We start from the raw sequence: 15790 nt of genomic DNA, 5'->3' as shown, positions 1-15790 counted from the left end.
TCATTTTTTTGCATCATGTGACAACCAGCTCACATGTGGCCAATAAAAAAGTGGTTAATACATAAAAATTGCTACGGATTGCTACACAGAGCCCCTTTAATTAGCTAAATCAAACTAATTGGAGTTAATATTGGATTTTTTTTCATGTAACTGCCAGCGATGGTGGGTCCACAGACATTTTTCCAATGTTTCACTGAGGCATCTGTGGTGTTTTATGCTAGGAATACCCAATATCTCCAACTCAGAATGAAGAAGCTGGCGTGAAAGCTGCTTCTATTTACCACTACTAAGTTGTCTAAGTCTGCTAAACCCTGAAATTCAATCTGGTAGCCTTAGCCTAAAGCTTGAAATTAACATTAGCTAACACACTGAACTTCAAACATTGCATTAGTTCCTTCTTTGCCATTTCATGTTAGTAGTTAGCCAACTTTACTAATTAGCTCAATGATCTGAAGCTCCCCCAGCTGAGGTTTAACTCAACCAATAATCTGATTTCCGCTTCAAAAGCACCTCTGAGAAATTATCTTGTAATTAAACTCACAAGCCACAACATCAGACTGAAGTGCTACACTATCTGAAATGACTTGTCAGACTGTTATCATTTTGACTGTTTATTTATTTATTTTTTTAAAGCTGGGTGTGTTTTCAGTGCAGCATGACATTCAGGCAGTGGACCTACTCTCAGGTGGGACTCGGTCTTTGTGAGGACACCCGGACAGGCTGCGGTGGTGCGGGTACAGACCCGTCACATGACCGGTCCCGTCACAACCCGGCGTCGGACACTTACTCTCCTTCTTCTCACCTCTGGAAGAATCTAGAAAAGCAAAGAGAAGTGAGAAAGAAATAAGAGAGAGGTGGGGTTGAGTCTAACCAGCGGCTGAGTGTCTGCTGTTTTCTGGCATCAAAGGACCGAATGTGAGCCGGGTCTGGCCCTTATATGGGTTTGAGATATGGCGACTGGTCTGTGTCTAGATCCCTGCATTGCCGCCCACATCTCAGATTTGTTTAGCAAGTCAGATAGGTCTACCAAACTACCCATCCCAACCGAATCACCACACAGAAGGAAGCATGCATCGATTCATTGACAAGAGGCTAGCTAACTAAGCTAGCACACTAGCTCATCCAGAATGTACGTGCTGTCAAAAATACGAGCCTCTCGTCCATGAGTCAATGCACGCTTCCTACTTCACTTCGTCTCTTTAAGAATGGGTTCATCATCCTTCTACATAGCTAGCTAGCTACTCTAGCAACATTCCTGAAAGATTGTGACAGATCATGCAACAACCACGGATAAGATGGGTGCAGCAGTACAAGTTGTTGTTAGTCGAAATGACAGCTATTAAATCAACATGTTTATTTGATCATCAAGAAAAACATTAACTGTTCCTAGCAGCCACTAGATCTTTCATGGGAGGGATACGTCACTCTCTAGACTACTAATTCTCCCCCTTCCAACAAGAAGTCAGCTTCCCTGAGCACACTGTCAGGCTGAATGAATGACACAAAACAAAATGACATGCTGCAGTTTTAGGGGTGCAGATTTGCTCATATTAGCATGAGAATCAGATCCAGTTAGCAGCACTTGGGTCAGTTCTCGGCCAGAAGTTGTCCTGAGTTTACTGTCTTTGGTCAGATTCTTCCCTGTGGACTGATATTAACTTCCTGTGGGCTAACAAAAGCATCGTCTGGGCTAATGAAGCAGTCTGAAACCCATCTGAGTCTGTGGTGTGGCTGATGACTGCACAGCTCCGACTCCCTCCCAGCGGCGGTGGGCTTGTATTTGAGTGGATAAAGAGAAATAGGCCGCAGATAGTGTCCCACAGATGGATTTGCTCTCCTAACGGGCCGTGCAGATTGCCATTACTCATGCCTGACAAGTCGGCCGTCTGATGTTCCCACACCGGCCTATTTTAACAACATAAGCTGCTGTCAGAGGAAAACCATGCATCTGCAAAAAAAAACCTGTGTTGGTCCTGAATGCAGAAAATGAGTACCCATTATCTCATCGGCGGCCATGTACAGCGTTTCTGAAACAACACAATGGGATTTTAACAGGTTTTAAGAGCCCAGGGGTCAGAAAGCTCATTCAACCCAGCAATGTGCACAGAAACGTTTGAATCAGGGAGGAAAAAGACTCACTTTAAAGTTACAGGGTTTTTTCCTGCTACAGCACTCATAGCCTCTGGCTGCCGCAGTGTGGAGGGTTACAGTAAGTCAGGCAGACAAGATAAACTTCCTCCCTGCTGACCTGGGGTCAGATTTTTGGAGTAAAAGCAGATTCAGGTCAAAAGTGATGCAAAGAAGTGATATGATATTGGCACAATTTGGAGAGGAAACATGATCAGAAGACTACTCTGTGAATAAAGTTCAAACACTTGAGTTTTCAAGAGTATTTGTGGTAGAGAACAAACAGATTTCATTGTTTTTCATCTTACAGTTTAACTTTCCCTGGGAAGATTTGTAGTTTCATAGCTGGCATATATCTTATAGCTAAATTGACAATTGTTTTGACATCATTTTGTTCAGGCGGTTATATTTATTTATTTCTACGCATACATTTTCACTAAAAGAACTTGAAAGCACCATGTCAATTGACATGACAGTACCTGACCCCACTCATTGGGTCCAGATGGGTTATGGGTAAGACTGCTGTTCATGTCCGGTACGTAGTTAACGTATGTGACAAACATAAGTTACGTACATACCTAAGAGAAGTTAAATGAGTTTCGTACTTATTTTAACCCATATCAGGATGTTTTCCTGAACCTAATCAAGGCGTTTTGTGCAAATGTTGGCCGTACAATGACGGTCCGGTACAAGTGTTAGGTGGCGACCTCTGGTGGTCGTAGTTATTATTACGAAAGCAAAGGAGAAAGTCAGGTGATGGAGTATAAAGAGCGACAAAGTCCACATAAAGAGGAGGACGGGTTGGTGAATGGGTGAAACAAACACAAGACTTTAAGCCAGGAGAGCGTTGTTCATTTGTCAGAAACCAGAAGTCAAAGTTAGTTATTCAACGTGACGTTTCTTACTAACATAATTAAGTTACGTCACATACATGATGTAACTTAAGTTACAAAGATAACGTAGGTTTTTTAACCCAAACCAAACGTTTTCCTCAACCTAACTTAACTGCGAGCATACAACGAAGGTCTAGTATGCCTGTAAGCTGCAAAGGTCATGTTGTTTTGGTAGGTCACTAGCAAGCAACCCTTTTGGTTTGAGGATGTGTTGCATGAACACAAAGCAATATTTAAAATAAAATAGATTTCATGAAATGTGTTATGCTCTAGCTAAGACCTCAAAACACAGCAAATATTAGGACTTTCATACCCTGAAACTGTGTCCAGAAAATCTATACTACAATATGTGATACCAAAGACATGAGACAGAGTTAAGTTGGTGCTGCTCAGGAGACTTTTTGAGTGAAAGATTTTCCGCAGCGTCCAAAGTGAATAAACATAAAGAATCAACATATGGTCTCAACAGCGATCAATAATGACCCAGTGAGGGTCAGTGTGTGGGTTTCTGCTGCCTACCTTTAGGGTAGTAAGCCCTCTTCAACCCGTCGTGGTGCATCCTGGACTTGCGCTCCTCGCCGCCGCCGCTCAGCCTCGGGCTGTGCTCGCCATGGCCGCGATGATGATGGTGGTGATCTCGACGGGGAAACGTGTGCTCTGAGGCCATCCGGTCCCTCATGACCTTGGCCCTCTCTGATTCCAGGGCGATGGCCTTCTCCAGCAGCGACAGGTTTCCCTTGGCCATGTCGAAGGTCTCGTCCGAGCGGTCAGAGGCCACTGACGTGGTGTCTTCATCGCCCTCCTGGCTGCAGCTTGTCGGATAACCTCTGGACGCAGGGCTCAGCTGCTCCTCCAGCTTCATCAGGTTCACCATGTCAGAGTACCTGGGCTCCCCCGGTGCTCCCTGCTGGCAGCTGTCATACCTGAGCCATAAAGAGGAGGAGAAATGACCACAGATGTGTGTCAAACTATGAGAAAACTCTTTTGATAAGTTGAGGTTGTCTAGAAGTTACAAAAGGTCTAAATTTGTTCTAAAAGTGTGGAGAAACAATGATTTGTCCATGACACGAGGCATTGTTTGGAGGGCAGATGCTAATAGAGAAAGTTTGTTGCTGGTTTGTTGTAAAGGAAGCAGCTGAATCGTGTGTGTATAGTCTGAAATTTCTGTTAGTTTGGTAGACACAAAAGCTCATTGTCTGTACCTGCTTTTGTTCCACTTAATCAATGTTTGACCTGTGGGCCAGAAAAGTTTTCACTTTCATCATTTACATCAAAACTTTTACATGATTTCCACAAAGCTACTGTTGATAACGACGGAGATGAAAGGCTGATGTAAGTACCAATTATAACCTTGTGACATCTAATATGTCTGCACATGAAGAGCGACGCAAACCAACAAAACTGTGCCTTGTTCTGAGGCAGACTGCTTGAACAGTCTGAATCTAATAAACTTACCTGATGAATAACATTTTTTAAAATAATACAATCTAATTAATTTCAGTGACACGTGTTGAATTGAATCTCAGTTATAATTCCACATTTTCAGCCTGCAGTATCTGACCAGAACAAGTAGCTGTCTTTCAAACACAAACAGATGGCGTTCGTGCAGTAATGGCATGCTGGTGACATTTTTTCAAAGGCAACAAAAACAACAGTAGCTACTGTCGTCAACCGTGAATGAAGCAGGTCCCTGTTTATCCTATTATGTGTCGGTTACGTCTCCTGTCTCACAGTGCAGCTCAGAACATACATTCACATATGCGAGTCATTTTAACCGAATGAGTATTAAGATAAGTTGTTAGAAAACAAACAAAAACTAATTGTTTTGTTAATAAAATCTAGGACTATATCTCAAACATTGACATATTCTTATCTAGGAGACTATTCTTGGTCTGCTTCCCTCCAACCTACAGGACCACATCTTTCAAAAAAGTGTGGGAAGTTATGGCCTTCGCTCCCAAGATTTATTTCTTCTCACTGTCCCTGAAGTCCATGCTGAAGGACATTCAAGTACGCTGCTCCCTCAGCTTGAGGTACAAAATAGTCTGAATCTTGGGGGACAAAGGACAACTGGCTGAAGATGTTTTAAAAGTTTTGTCTCAGCAATTTGTTATCTGTCTTCATTTTAATTGTGAGACTATTCCTGGTTAAATTAAGTAAAAAAATAAAACTAAAATGAATGAATAATAAACAAAATGTTAAATAAACAAACTGCTACTAAGTTTTCTTTTTACGTGGGAACAGGTGCTTTTCTAAGTCAGATTGTTGTTGTGTTAAATCAGACTCTGTATCCAGATATGTTATCTGAATAATAAAAAATCTGATCTTGTCTTTGCGTTTACCCCTGGTATTTTTAAATGTGTTAGTTGTTATCCTTGTTGAGATCGGATCTCTGTCCTCAAAAGCAAAACCTGTGCCTGAGGAATTTGAGGTGGTGGCAGATCAGCCCCAGACTCCCTTAAAAAAATCACACATTTTGTGAGCTGTTGTGTTAGAGGAAGCTTTGTAAACTTTATGAAATGCTGTCTACAACAAATTCTTAATTATTTGTCCTCACTTTTAAACTCGGCACCTGTGTTGCTTTCATTTTTCACACAGTTCTGTTGAATAACTCATCTTTTAGTGCTTTCATGGCACAGACTATACTGATTACAGTATAATCAGTTGCCCTCTGTTGCTCTCTGTCTTCAATAGCAAAACCTGCACCTGAGTAGCCCCAGACTCCCTTAAAAAAATCACACATTTTACGAGTTGTTGTGTCAGGGGAAGCTTTATGAACTTATGAAACACTGTCTACGACAAATTCTTAATTATTTGTCCGCTTTTGTAAATTCTGCACCAGTGTTGCTTTAATTTTTCACACAGTTCTGTTGAATAACAAATTTTTTGGTGTTTTCATAAACCTATTACAGAATAATCAGTAGTAAGAGGCGTTTATTTTTTTCATCCTAAATTTGAACAACAACCTGTATTTTATGTTAACTAAAAACAATTATACGCTGTGTGCGGATACCACTTTGTTGTATGGACTTCATTTACACCAACCTAAGATCCAAAAACAAAGTGAGTCAGACTACGTCCAGATGTGGGCAGGCAGATCCAATCAAATTCCAATCATGACGCATTAACACTCTACAGATAACGTGCATTTTTCCTTGTCCAGATAAGGTTGTCATAGTACCAGAACTTTAAACTTTGATACAACACTAATAAAATACCAAGGCAAAAAGGGACAAATAGTCATAAGCACACAAAATAGGATAGTTTTTTTCTTTTTTTAGTAACAACCTGCATACAGTGCTGGTATAGAAAAAGTTACTGAACACAAACCAACACCGACATTTGTAGTAACGTTATTATCTGTGCAGCCTTGGGTTGAAAATCTGTTTTTTGGTTGTTTTTTTTATGGGAGGATGAGAGGCTGAGATTCAGATGTGACTCCTCACAGAGCTGAGTTTTAATCAAAGGGACCTGTGTCTGTCCTCAACACATAACAGATGATTTAATCCCAAGGATCTGTTAATCAATGTCTGTTTAATCAATGTAGATGATTTGTCTCATCACAGAGTTGACTGTCATATAGAAACGAGTAAACTTAAATCATATAATATGACAAAATAACACTAAAAATAATAATGGACCAACAAAAATGTTCTTCTATGCCAACCATGCTCTTATCTTGGATGTCTGCAACATACGATGGATGTACACACAAAAAAATGTGATGATACTCAGTCTGGATAACAGGCAGGGTCTTCTTTCTATCATTTCTCAGTCTTTTGTGGACATTTATTCACTACTCTCTTTATTTTACTTTATTAGACGCAAACTGCGACACTCAGGCACTCAGGGTTTTTAAGTATTTTAATTGCCTCCATGAGCCGTGTGTCACAGCTGTTAACTGTGTTGATGAGGGGGTCAAATCAGCAGGCAGAATTACAATAACTAACATCCTGTTGTTTTTAGAACGCCGTTATGCATCTGTCTCTTTCACTTCAGTCTCTTTTTTGCCTCATGTCTCCCCCTCCACATTGAATCCCCCGGGGAGGCGTGCCTCACAGTCTGAAAACCTCTGCTCTGGAGGAACAGCTTCCTCCAACTGTTTTCTGCTATAAAACAACCCAGATATCCTTTCAGTCATAGCAGAAAGGCCAGTGATAAAAAAAAAACACAAAAAAAAAAAAAACATGATGAGTAGTAGTCGTACCTGCTCAGGTGATGCATCATCTGCTGATCTGTTGAGAGGTGGAGTTGGTGGTGGAGGGCGGGGCGATCAGACGTCTGTGTCTCGCTCAGTTTCCGAGCCAGGTCGAAGCACTGGTTCCTCAGACACTCCAGGCTGCTGAGACACACCTCCTCCTCGCTCTCATCTGCCTGAGCCCTCATGCGCCCGTTTGCGTGGCCACCATCATCCACCATGGCGCCTTCAGGGTAGCTGTCCTCGGGCAGCATGGCGCCATGGCCCTGCGCCAGGAGCTTCAGGGAATCTACCGTCTCTCTGACCACATCGCTGTCCAGGTCCACGCTCAGCTCGCCTTTCCCGTCGCCCTGATCGCTGCCGTCGTCATCCTCATCATCCTCGTCCTCCCCGGCGCTGTTGGAGGAGTTGCTGTTCATCTCGGACTCGGTCATGGCCTGGTAGGCGGCGTCTTCTGCGATCTTGCCGAGGTTGAGCAGCGACTTAGCAACCAGCTCGTCGTAGTTCTCGTACTCCTCTCCGGTGCCGTTACCGGCGCTGATGGTGCAGCTGTTGTTGTTGTCGTCCTTCAGGATCGGAATGAGCTTTGATTGTCCACTGGCTTTGTAGTGGTTCTCTACTGTCAGGAGAGAGAAAAACAAACCTCTCAGGCTTTTTTCAGGCATCCAAACACAGAACTCATCTCACATCACAGCCAGTTTTCACAAATCAGCATAGCTTCACTCAGTATTTTGCACAATAAACCAGATAAACAGTAGGTAATTGGTCAAAAAGAGGCAATGGATTCATTTTGTACATAATAAGACAATCTTCTCATTTATAGAATATAAATCCTGCAGATGAAAAGCAAATGAGGCTCATGCAGCCTCTAATAAACTCAGCAATGCTGATGAACCCGGATTCTTCTCATATATTTCTGAATACATTAGCTGCATCCCTCCCAATTATGATTCACTGTTTACTCACAAAAAACATACAACCCAGAGCTGTGCAGAGCAGCGCCGCTCTCCCTGCTAAGCCTCGCTGTTGATTTTGGGGACAGAGACGTCGAATGAGAGCAGAGAAATTGAAAAGGGAGGCGTGTGAGGTGCTCCGATTCGGGAGCCATAAATATTCTCAGGAGGAGAAGCCGAGCGCATGTGACACGTCCGCCGAGACGAGGAGGCGAACGGGGAGGGGAGGAGAGGGAGGGGAGGGTGGGAGTTAATAACTCAGCAGAGCTCCTCTCCCGATTATTCGTGAAGCGCTGTCAGAAGCGATTGAGGACACGGGGGGTGTTGGGGGGGGGATCGAGGGAAACGTGGCGGGCGGGAGAGAGCAGAGCATCTGGTCTACCAGAGATTCAGCTCAGCAGCTCTCATCACTTCCTCCTCTAACACCAAAATGCAAAACAAGATCGGACAGCAGTTTGACCCAGAACCAGAATATTAACCCCCGGATTCAAGTATCTGTTAAAGTCGTCGCTTTTTGGGGTCAAACATACATTTGCTTTGTAGAAAAGTTCCAGGTTGAGTCTGGTCAAACACGACAAGACGCCTGAAAAATTCTCACAAGATATCCACCCCAAAAAAACATCATCCTCTCAAGCATCACTCTCAAAAACTCGATCTATGACCCGTTTTAACATTTTCCTGAAAAGTGACCTCTCGAGTAATGACTGTAATTATTGTAAGAATTCAATAATTGCGAGGCCACATGAGGTCACTTTTAGCCCTTTCTGACATCTCATTGTTTCAGCTTTTTACTGAAACAAGATGGAGCTCATTTGGAGAAACCCTGATTCCTCATCATACGTTGACTGTGTAACTCTGTATTTCAGACAACCGACCCCGGATCTGTCATAAACGACACAATCCCGTCTCTCACGTTAATGAGCCAACAAACCATTCAAACCTATCAAAACCTCTTTGTCACTGTATTTAATGGGGCGTAAAACCATTTCATTTTGTTATGGTTCTCTTGAAGTTTGTTGTTGGAGCCATCTGTAGTCAACATGGTAAACCCATGTTACCAGCTGGATGCTGACAGGGATACACCCTGAACAAGTCGCTGTCTATCATAGGGCTAACACATAAAGACAAACAATTATTCACACCTACTATGGGCACTTTAGCGTCAATTAGCCAGGTAACCGCACCTAAGTGTATTTGCACTGCTGCACCTTGAGGAAACCCACTCAGGCACAGGGAATACATGCAAACACCCAGCCAGCTGAAAGTTTCAAACCCAGAACCTTCTTTCTGTGAGGCAACAGTGGAAACCACTGCACCAACAAGAACTTCGGCAAAAATTCATATACTCTACAAACTCAGTTGGTCTGATTTTGCCCTGAAAACACACTAATTCTGGAGTCTTTGTATGAACATTTGATTTTCTGAATCTGGCAACACTGTCCCTCAGAAATAAAAGAGGAAGTCTTGAGGCACTGCAACTTCTGTTGGATGTGCAGTGTCTGATATTGACATGAGCCAGCGGGACACATTACTTCTTCTTAATTAGCAGTCAACTTTGGCTTCTGTTAACCATGATCTTTCCCTAACTGATAATCCAGCACCATTTCTATCTACTTTCACGTCTCCATTATACACAAAATGAATGAACAAATTCATACAATCACTTGTTTTGTTGGTGGTTGCAGCTCAGAGCTGTCTTTGCAAAAATAATACCAACAATAAAACTACTTTGAGGTTTCTTGTTGTCTAAGTCAGTGGTTCCCAGAGTGCCTTATGAAAGCCTGAGGATGTCACAAGATCTATTTCCATTTTAATGTTTGTTTTTAGTAACATTTCACCACAGGAAACATTTACATTCACTACTTTTTCATGTTTTATGTTTTTAAACAGGAAGAGGAAGACTAGCTGTTGTCATGGTGTTAGCTAATGGGGATCCTAATAAACTAATAATGTCAACATGGAAGGAATAAGTAATAAACATCAAAAACATTATATTAAAGCATAAAGATTTTCTTTACATCAAACCTAAGTTTTGATTCTATTAATTGCCAGTAATTTTTCATCAATAGTGATTAAATGTATTTGCTTTACGGAGCCCCTAAAGACCTGTCAGTTCATTTTTTAATCTTGTATGCAGAAGTCAAATTTACTTTAAAACTATCATTTCTTCATGCAAACCTGTGTTGTATAATGACAAATCACCTTGAACCTTTAAAATAATCACTTGCAGGACTGTAGGGACTACGTTTTATTCTGTAACTACATTTTTAGCATACTATATTAAATTGTTAGTTGCAGAGTTCGCCATTCCCATGATGACTTTAAATTAACTACATAGGCTCAAGGGATTGGCAGGAAAGGAAGCATGCATTCAATTTAGTGTTGCAGTTTAAAATTTTGTATCTAAAATACAACATGTTTTCACCTTGAAATGAAGAAAATACATATTCTTTACATAGAAAATATGTTTTGTTTTTTTATTTTGGGGTGAACTGTCCCTTTAAATGTAACCAAACCTTATACTTTTCTCTCGCATGAATCATCAGATAAACAATCACAAGAAGAAAATGCAGGGAATAAGCAGAAAAATCCAAAAATCAAACTCACCGTGCTGATGATTCTGCTCCTCCTCTTCCTCCTCCTCCTCTTGCTCGTCTTCCTCTCCCTCATCATCCTGCTCCTCCTCATCGTCACCGTCCTCCACTTCGTCCTCCTCCTCGTACATCCCCTCCTCCTCCTCCACCCGCTCTCTTCCCATTGTCGTGTCAGCTCTCTCCACCTCCACTTCCTCCTCTTCTTCCTCTTCCTCCTCCTCCTCCTCCTCTCCCTGCTCCTCGTTGTCCTCCGAGAACTCGTCCTCCACGTCGCCGTCCTCATCTCCTTCTCTCTCCCCGTCCTCTTCCTCCTCGTCCTCCTCCACTACCTCCCCTTGCTCCTTCCCCTCATCACCCACCTCCATGGCTTCATTCTCGTAGCTGGTGTAGGCGCCGGCATCCTCCTCCTCCTCCTCCTCCTCTCCTGGGCAGGAGGTGAGGAAGGGCCTCCTCTTGGCAGCCGGCTCCAGTGGCTGTTTTTCCAGAGCCTTCCTCTTCTTGGCCAGCGGGCAGCCGTAGACACTGAAGCAAGACAGAGGGCACATAGGTGATCAGCAGCCATCTTTATTCTCTGATTTACTATTTAATCTTTTTGAGTATCTTATCTTTAACTTCACCGGCCTGAAGTTTGCTCTTCTGGAGCAAACTGGAGCCGATTCTCAGGTCAAATAAGTCTGAAAAACGAGCCAATCTGGCTGACACATATGGGCCAGATCACATTTGATCCTAAAGAGTCAGAGCACATCTGAGTGTGCCAACAGAAAACCCTGCCCTGGTTGGCTAGCTTGGTCTTATATTATTTTTGGCCCTTGAGAACTATTAAATGTTTGATAGACTAAAGATCACAACTGTTTGGATGAATGTGAGCTCCAAGCCTGCTTGATGGAAGCCCGTAGAGGTCAAAACATCATCCAAAATGTCTTCTTATAATCATTAAATCCTGCAGTGAACAGTACGTGCAACACTAATTTAGCTAATGTTGACAGTGCACTATTTTGGAAAATTCGTACTAAAGGAAATTACTTCAACAGGAAGTGATGCAAACATGCACTGGCAGTCATTAAGGTTTGGAACAATGCTTCCAAACTTCAGAACCGTTAGGTAGGAATATATACTCAGTAGGAATATTACAAGGAACTCTTGTTCAGCTGTTCAGGCAAATGTTAGTTGTAACCAGGGATGCAGTGCAATTTGTTTAAGTACCAGAGCGCACCTTTGCCCAAGCGATGTGCGCAGGGAGTGCACACACAACTATTTCATCATTAGCTTTAACAACATCATAAACTACACGAAGACTACCGGCATCTTTAAGGTGGAACATCTTCTTACATTTTACTCAAAGCATGAGCTGACGTCGTGAATCAATGAGCACACCATAAATGTCAATATGACATCTTTGACCATTCTGTTTGTTTTTTGTTGGGTTTTTTTTGTTGTTTTTTTGGTTCTCTTGCATGACAAGAGATCTTGAGAAGTGCTTAAAATGTATATTTTCAACCAGACTATGCAAACTGTGAACTCCGGAACACATTAACATCTGAAATTAAACTAATTTCAGATATAAAATATTTTTCAGTCTCCTTGATTTGTAACAATTGGTATCAGCCTTAAAAAAACATATCAGTCGACCCAGAGCAAAAAACGCTCTGGATTGCTTGTCTTTCTGTAAATCAATCATTTGGGTGGCGCAAAATGATGTCTGGGGAACTTGTTTTGCATGTGGGAAGATGAATCATCGCAAAAGAAAAGGTAACAGCTGCTTGCAGTAAGAGCTACGGTAGATTGCTGGCTCGGAGGTTGTCGTTGTTGTAGAGACAGAGATTCTGAAAATGCAGGTAGCAGAAGGAAGGAGCACGCCAACTGAAAATGTGAGCCAATGGCACTCTTATACTTATAGTCTACTAGCATGACACACCTCGAATTCATCAAGATTCAAGCCTGCATTTGAGAAAAGCCATCTGATTTTTTTGACCACGGGACGATGAGTCGATCAGCCCTGAGTCATTGTCAAGAGAGTGATTATTGTTGGAATACAGAGCTATTTAACACGTATTTTAATGAGGAAATAACACTTACAGCAGCTTATAAAATGGCATTAGGGAATTCAGAATTTCTGAAATCTAAACAACAGTTTACAAAACACTGTTGCTGAATTGAATTATTTGTGGTCTCAACATTTTTAAAAAACATCTCCTGGTCTTAAAATAGCTTGCTTTGTCAAGATCACACCAAAGTTGCAATGTTTCCAATTAAAAAAGCAAAGCTCATTAAAATAAAAAAATTTTTAAAAATCATCATTAAAAACATAACAATAACCCACTGCCTCTTCAGCTTGCACAGATTTCACTTGACTTCTGATGTTTCTATTCGCTTATATATCAGCCTTGAATATATGTAAGACTTACATATATTAGCATTTTATAGAAGCATTTTAATTTGAAACTGGTCACAAAATAAAAAAATGTATGTGATTCTGTCATGTTCAAAGATGTTTTCCAGCTCAAACAAAAACGCCTTTCGCCAAAAATAAAAAGCCAGAGTCTGATGGTGTACAGTTAGGAGGGTCATCAGAAGAATGAAAGGTTCTGCGTGTAAAGGTCAAAGGTCCCAGTAATGTGATTCCCTCTGCTGCGGTCTGTGTGTGAAGACACTGCAGTGGATATCCACTCGCCCTCGCTGAGAAGGAGAATGAGCCCCTAAAAAAACCAAAGCTTATTCAACCGGGGCCTCAATTACGCAAATCCCATTATAGTCATTAACTGTTGGGAAAATTCTGCTTTAATTGCTCCAAAACAGCAAGCACAATTATACACGGCTTTAATGTAGATTTTAGGAAATCAATTAGTGCATTTCCATATGAAAGAGCTTATTTTGTGTTTGGAGGGCGAGTTGGAGGAGGTGACGCTGCTTTTCTGACTGAAACCGCTGTGTGTTTGTCTGACAAACCTGCAGAAAATAGAACATTTAGACCGTTTAACGACGACTTTGTTCTTTTTCTTTCTTCAAGTGACAACGTGACAATGTTTTAATCAATGTTAACCTGCTACTGAACTGCCTGCATATGAATTATTAAGACAGTCAGTTATTTCTAGATCATTACTGAGATTAACTACACTGAAGTCAGTGAAGGGCCACTATCTCTTTTTGGAAAAAAAGAGGTAGAGCTTTGGTGAGACGTATGCAGCCCAGTCTCCAGGATATCACTTTAGCCCTTAGCATTTCTGAAAAACCACAGATACGTCCGAGGATAACGTGTGTACCAAACGTGGCCTGTCACGTTCACATTAAATCCTTATTATCCATCCATTTTTGTGGCGTCAAAACCGGCTATTTTTCACGGGATGTTGGACCCCCTCCATCTGTGATCATGGCACAGCGTGGTGTCAAGAGCGGCGTTATCGGCAGTGGTGTCGTCGGCAGCGCAGTCATCAGCGTTGTCAGCCAATTATCGGATCTGATATTCAACATTTTTCTGATTATCATAATCAGCGTTATTGTTGTTGTTGTTGTTGTTTTTCTCACCAGATTGCAGATAACATAAATTTATTTAAAAATGTGATGCTTTGGCTCTGTTGCAGCATGTGATCTGCAAAGTAACTAAAGTTATCAAATAAATGTGGTGGAGGAAAAAGTACAACATTTGCCTCCAAATGTAGTGGAGTGGAAGTATAAAGTAGTATAAAATTGAAATACGCAAGTAAAGTACAAGTACCTCGAAGTTGTACTTGAGTAAATGTACTTAGTTACATTCCATCATTGGTTTTTAGGTTGACGTTAACATTGACGTTAAGGTCTTTGATCGATTCTTCGACACAGTATCTTATCAATCACGTTGCATCATGTCAGACTGCAGCAGAGCAGTTTAGTAGGAAGAGAAAATGTGTGAACCCCCCTCCTCCTCTCTCTCTCTCTCTCTCTCTCCCTCCACATAATTACCATGCATAGTCTCTCGCCCTTGTCTGCAGCATTCCCTCGTTTCAGATCTGCTTTAATTACCACCGGAATTTTAATTGGCGGGAGACAGCAAGGTGGCTGAGGTCACACACACACACACACATACACACGCACACACTCAGACACACACACACACACACTCAGACACACACACACACAGGCAAGCTGACAGCTTATAAGGTAAAAGATGGAGTGATCATTAGAGGAGAAGTGCGTGTGTGTGCATGCGTGTGTGTGTGCATGTGTGTGTGTTATCTGAAATGCTGGAGTGTTACATGGTGAATGCTGGAGTGTTACATGGTGAATGAAACTGATTTAATCAGTTTCTCTTCTCTCAGTCTCTAATCAATTTAAAATTCCATATTGGCTTCTCTGACATATCAAGTGTTGCCATTTCATGAACATATTCAAGAGACTAATTACATTACATGAAAGTAAATGTACTGAATGTCTCCCTGTGAAGAAATGGAAGCATCTTAATGCAAAATGATAATAGATAAAGTCGTTTTCTGAAGCAATGGTGTTCTTAAATCATTTCTTTTTTTACTAATTTACTATCAATTACATTTAGGATGGATTATTTTGTTTGTGGAGTACTGGGTTTACGCACAGTATTTCAACTGTTTAGTTTGTGTAGTATTTTCGTACTTTAGTTAAATGTTTTGGAAACACAGCATCTGTTTCCACACGTATGCTGATGACGCTCAGTTATATATCCTACTAAAAGTCCTGTAGTGATGTTTGCCAGATTAAAGGTGTTGGACTTTGCAGAAGTTATTATGACAAAATTACTTAAAATCTGAAATCCTTTTATTTTGCATTTATTTATTAGCAAAGGCTTTTTAAAAAACTGTTGATGGCATAATATGATATGATGACGTCATGATAGCACTGTGGCTCTGGGGATGTCAATGCCGGCCTGTCACTCTATTGCTCAGTTGGTCCACCCCTTCGGTCCAGACTAAAATATCTTAAGAACTGTCGGATTGATTGCCAGGATGAATCCTTCTGATTTTGGTGGTCCACTGACCTGTCCTCTAGAACTTTTATTAGGTCAACATTTTCAGTTCT

The 15790-nt window shown here is 41.5% G+C and overlaps 1 protein-coding gene across 1 annotated transcript in view; it reads right to left on the bottom strand.

The window, feature by feature from the left end:
- Positions 1–15790, bottom strand: part of myt1la (myelin transcription factor 1-like, a) — a 60542-nt gene that overhangs the window by 28757 nt on the left and 15995 nt on the right. Inside the window, exons 4-9 of the mRNA XM_073492424.1 lie at positions 11164–11287; positions 10951–11085; positions 10779–10887; positions 7228–7837; positions 3540–3943; positions 680–814 (exon numbers count right to left, since the gene is read on the bottom strand). Coding sequence (XP_073348525.1) covers positions 680–814; positions 3540–3943; positions 7228–7837; positions 10779–10887; positions 10951–11085; positions 11164–11287 — 1517 coding nt within the window. The remainder of the gene's footprint in view (positions 1–679; positions 815–3539; positions 3944–7227; positions 7838–10778; positions 10888–10950; positions 11086–11163; positions 11288–15790) is intronic.

The sequence above is a fragment of the Pagrus major genome, chromosome 22, assembly GCF_040436345.1.
Source record: "Pagrus major chromosome 22, Pma_NU_1.0".
NCBI lineage: Eukaryota > Metazoa > Chordata > Actinopteri > Spariformes > Sparidae > Pagrus > Pagrus major.
The sequence above is the reverse complement of the archived record's forward strand: the minus strand, read 5'-3'. Positions and strand labels throughout refer to the sequence as shown.